The 4,817-nt window shown below is 55.3% G+C and overlaps 1 protein-coding gene across 1 annotated transcript in view; it reads left to right on the forward strand.

Moving 5' to 3' along the window:
- Positions 1 to 4,817, forward strand: part of LOC104077501 (inositol-trisphosphate 3-kinase B-like) — a 27,332-nt gene that overhangs the window by 11,545 nt on the left and 10,970 nt on the right. Inside the window, exons 2-3 of the mRNA XM_009578763.1 lie at positions 1,477 to 1,576; positions 2,185 to 2,398. Coding sequence (XP_009577058.1) covers positions 1,477 to 1,576; positions 2,185 to 2,398 — 314 coding nt within the window. The remainder of the gene's footprint in view (positions 1 to 1,476; positions 1,577 to 2,184; positions 2,399 to 4,817) is intronic.

A 4,817-nucleotide genomic window follows, 5' to 3' on the forward strand; every position in this document is an offset into this window, starting at 1 on the left:
CAGAGGAGCTGGGGCGAAGGTGATGCCCGGTGTCACCCCGCGCTTGGGCAGCTGCTTGCCAAACTCCTGCGCTGCTGTACCAGTGCCAGGGCGCGCCGGGACGCTCCCGGCCACAGGCAGTCATCCAGGGAAGGGCCACCCTGCTCCTCCCAGGCTGGGAGGTGGGGAAGGACCTTTCTTCTTCCCCTCTCCCACCCCCGGTCCCCACCGTGCAGGCAGCCCCTGCATCTCCATGCGATGCGTCCCTGCTCCCCGGCGGGGCTGGTGCACGGTGCGGGGTAACCCGATGTAATTTCCATGCTTTAGACACTGACACCTTTGTCTGGCTTCTTCCTCGCCTTTTAAACATGTCAGCAGTTCCCAGCACGGATTCCTGTGCCGTGAGTTCACCCCCGACAAGCATCCAAACTGCAAGTCGGGGCTGCTGGCTCTTCCCCGCCTGTCTGCGAAGCGTTGCTGGAACAAGGGCCGGTTCTCCAAACACGAGGAAGAGATTACTTGGGCTTTCTGGAAGGCTCCCTCCCATGCCTTCAGAGCGGAGCAAATGAGGATAATTTATCTGTGGGCTTCCGACTGAACCCAGTAGCTCAGAGCAGCCAGGACTATGCCGTCTGTTTGTCCAAGCTCCTGCAAGAAGGCATTTTTCCATTGTCACCATTGTAGATTGTTCGCCTGATTTGTTTGCGCCGTCGCCTTCTGGGGCCGAGATAAGAGGTCGTCCCCCTGCCTTCTACTGGCGCCATGTTCCCCAGAACAATCCAGGGAAAAACTCTCGCAGGAAAGAGCCTTCGAGGGAGGCTTTCGTGTGTCCGATGCAGCCCTCGTTACAGTCATGTAAATAGTTTTGTGCAATCTATCTGGCGAGCAACGCAACATGTCAGAAGGGAATTGTTCTCTAAAACGTAGTTACGGATGGGCCAAAGCAGGCGGATCAGCCGCACGCGGGTTGCCAGCTTAATGGACAAAGCAGCTGCTTTTCAGTGGGGAACAAAAGCCAGGCGGTGAGCCCATGCGCGTTTGTGCGAGCGTCTCTTCTTCCCCGCGGGAGCTGGAGTTGAGTTTTGTGGTGGGGTGGAAATCCTGGGCTGCCTTCCCTGCTCCGTCTGCCGTGATCTAATGCGGTACCCAAGGATGGGTTAACGTCCCTGCTGCTTCTGCAGAGGGATGCGGGGAGCGGAGACAAGGTAATGCGGATGGCTGAGCCCTCTGCAGCAGAAGCAGCCAACTGGAACAACACTGTAACGCCATCCACTTTAGTGAAGTTACTCGTGATTTTTGAATGTAGAGTCGAGGTCCAGCGGCTCCGGCTTGGCACAGGGCAATGGGAAAAGAGCAGATTCTCTGTTTGCTTCCATCCTGCGCTGGCTCCGGTGCCTCCTCCCCTGTCCAAAACAGCTGCGTGCTGCCTGAAGTGACTTTACAGACAGTAAAAGCTTGAAACATTGCATTCACCTTTATGATTTTTTTTTCCCTTAGAGCAAATCATGGCGGAAGATCAAGAATATGGTGCACTGGTCCCCATTTGTGATGTCTTTCAAGAAGAAGTACCCTTGGATTCAGCTAGCGGGACACGCAGGTACGGAGCATGGGGAGGGGCAGAGCAGTGGAAAGGCTCTTCATTATCTCAGGTTAATGGGCTTTGTTGGCCAGAATTGCTTCTGACTGCTGCTTGAATTTCAGCTCCCACGTCTCTAGCCCAGGAGAGTGACTTACCTAAATGCTAGGGAGGGTGATTTGAAGGTGCAGTGCTCTGTGCTTTCAGTCTCCCAGGGCCAGCAGATATTCCTGCCGCTTTTTTCTTGGGTGAGACCCAAGCCCCCTTGCTGATCCACAGCAAAGCAGGTGATGCTGCCCAGCACAAAGGTGCCCCACGCATGAGCCTAGAGACAAAGGTGTGAACCTACCATGAAGCAAATGTGTTGGGTGCTGCAGGGCAGGTCTCTGCCCTGTTTAAGGTGTGACATTGCTGGTCATAAACCTCTGACGCTACATGTGAATCTGGCAGCTCGAGCTTGTAAGTCCCAGCCTGCGGGGACTCTTTCGGGTGCAGGTGTAAACGGAGATGCTTCTGAGGTGTTGGGCTGCCCTTCTTGTTTTGGTGCACGGTGCAGGGTAATCCCCCATCCAAAGGGGGGGCACAACGTTATCCCCCATCCAAAGCAAGTGCCACGTTGTCACTCTCAGGTAGTTTCAAGGCAGCGGCCAACGGCAGGATACTGAAGAAGCACTGTGAATCGGAGCAGCGCTGCCTCGACCGCCTGATGAACGATGTCCTGAAGCCCTATGTTCCTGCCTACCACGGCGACGTTGTGAAGGATGGGGAGCGATACAACCAGATGGAAGATCTGCTGGCTGAATTTGACTCCCCCTGCGTTATGGACTGCAAAATGGGGGTCAGGTGAGTGGCTTTGGGGACGTTGTTTGAGTTTTAAGATGGGATACTCAAAGCAAATGCTTCTCCTGGGTAAAACCCTCTGAAACACACAAGTGAGAACACCAGGCTCACCTGTCTTCTGGAAAAGCTAAGCCCACAGTGTGAGGAGAGAGCCATGGGGAAGCCTGGGTATGGGAAGGACACACCAGGCTCTTTCCTTCTCTGCTCGTGGACTGTCCCCTGCACTGGGAAAGTGGTTTGGTGCAGCGGAGGGGACAGCACTCCGGGTTTGGGTACACCAGAATGGCACAGTAGCTTTTAGGAGGATGGCAACCTGCCTCTTTCTGCTGCAGGAAGACACAATCAAGGGGCAGGGAGCAAAAGGTGTGGGAGATCCAGGGCATGGTGCCAGAGGGGTGAAATAAAGACACTTGAATGGCACCGCTTCGGTGAGCAAGAAACTTTCCCTCTGCTCACCCTTTGTTCCCATGCACACTTGAGGGATAAAATGTGTGTGCTAAGTAGTTTAGTGCCTTTCATGCAAAGTTTTTGAAACATTTCCTGACAGATGAGCAACATTACCCGTGTCCTCCTTGAGAACCATCTACAGATACGCCAAGATCCCAGGCTGCAGCCGCTTGGCCAGCAGCGACGCCACGGCTGACGAGGGTGTCCCAGAGCAAATGTGAGCACGGCTGGTGACCCCAGGCGGCTGCCAGTTTTGGAGCAGCCTCGGGCCACCGCTCGGCCCTGGGTCTGCTGCAGGCTGGCGGCAGGGCAGGTTGAGACCCCCCTCGCTGGCTAAGGCACAGCCCAGATGCGGTGGAGACGCTTGCGCTGCTGGAAAAGCTGATGGTTTCTGTGGGAGGGAGGAATCTTTTTTTTCCCCTCCTGAACTCCCGACGTGAAACTTGAACTGGCGTGTCGGGCTGTCAGCAGGGAAGAGGCGAGGAATACTTTCCACCGGAGGGGTGGAGAGAAGGGCAGGGGGCCCCGGCGCAGCCACGTGGCCCTGGCTGGCACACACCATGCTGCTGTGGGAAGGAGACGGGACCCACTCCAGACCCAGAGAAGACAGCCACCAGAAGAAGACCTGCTGGTCATGCTGCCCGGGTGCTCCTGCGGCTGTGTCTGGGGGGAGGGAAGAAAGCCTCCCGCGCACAAATCACAGGTTGGGTGATTTGTGCACCTGGGTTTTCGGAACTAAGACAGGCAGCGCGGCAAGCGGGCAAATGTGCTGGGCATCATCATTGTTAAATAAGATGGTGCTGTGGGAGGGTGAATTGGGCTAATGCTGGGGAGCGGGGCATCTCCGCAGCCGGGCAGGAGAGGCGCTAGCAGATAAACTAAACCTCAGGGCTATTAAACCTGTCCTCTGAGCCAGCAGCTTGCTGCCAGGCAGAGACAGGTTTGGTTTTTTCCTGCTAATGTGGCTTTGGGATGCAGCAGCCTCCTCCAGTCACCCCTAGACAAAACTTTGTCTTTCTTAAGCCCTGGCGATGGTTCAAGCCTGGAGCAATGTGGGGGGACCGAACCGCAGACATAGACGATCTGTCATTCTCATCAAAAGGAAATCTAGCTTTCTGAGTGGGGTGAACAGCACTTCTGAGCACGTGGCTGCTTTATTCTGCTATTTTATTCCGTCTGCCCCAAAATCATGGGTTTCGTGATCTCAGCTGAAGCCTTTCATCGCTTTTATCTGCAGTGTTTTTCAAAGGGGCTGATGCCCTGGGGATGTCTGCTCAGTGATCATGTGCCTGCCCTGAGAAAAGACACCAGTTTGCCTTGCTAAGCCTGTGGGAAACACAGGAACACCGTCCCACGTAGTCTGCCTAGCATCCTCCCCGTGCATTTTGCTTGGTTCTGGAGGTGAACCGCATGCTCAGTGCTGGGATTTTGGTACAAGGGACATGGGGAGAAGGCACAGCCCCTCTGCAGAGCTGGGCATGGCTAGTGGGAGGTGTAGAGCAGTTTGGATTTGGGGGGAAGGAGGTGACAGATAGGGTCATTCCTGTGTCGTTTTGCTGGGACATCTCACCCGGCGTGGCGAGTTGTTTGGAGAGAGCCTGGGCACTTGCTGGGCTGAGCTGGGGCAGGTTTGGGAGCCGCAAGAGGAGATACGTAGTGGTTTATTACTGCTGCAGGAAGTATTGTTTTGTGGATGATGATTTTCTGCGTGCCAGAGCGCAGAAGTTCTCACTGGCATGCTCTGGCACAGAGCGGTGCTCCTCTGGACGATAAATAAACCCAAGGTCTTTGCACACTCCTCTACACCCTCCACCCTCCTTCCCCCATTCCCCCACCCCAGTGGCACGCCGTGGTCCCAGGGGTGATGGTAAGCACCTGGCCAAGGCTGCATCCCTTCCTCTGCGCCGTCCTGTACAGGAAGCTTTTACTAGATAGTCCATTTAAAACAGACCCATACTGGGCAAAAATCATCAGC

The sequence above is a fragment of the Fulmarus glacialis genome, unplaced genomic scaffold (assembly GCF_000690835.1).
Source record: "Fulmarus glacialis isolate BGI_N327 unplaced genomic scaffold, ASM69083v1 scaffold11505, whole genome shotgun sequence".
Classification (NCBI taxonomy): domain Eukaryota; kingdom Metazoa; phylum Chordata; class Aves; order Procellariiformes; family Procellariidae; genus Fulmarus; species Fulmarus glacialis.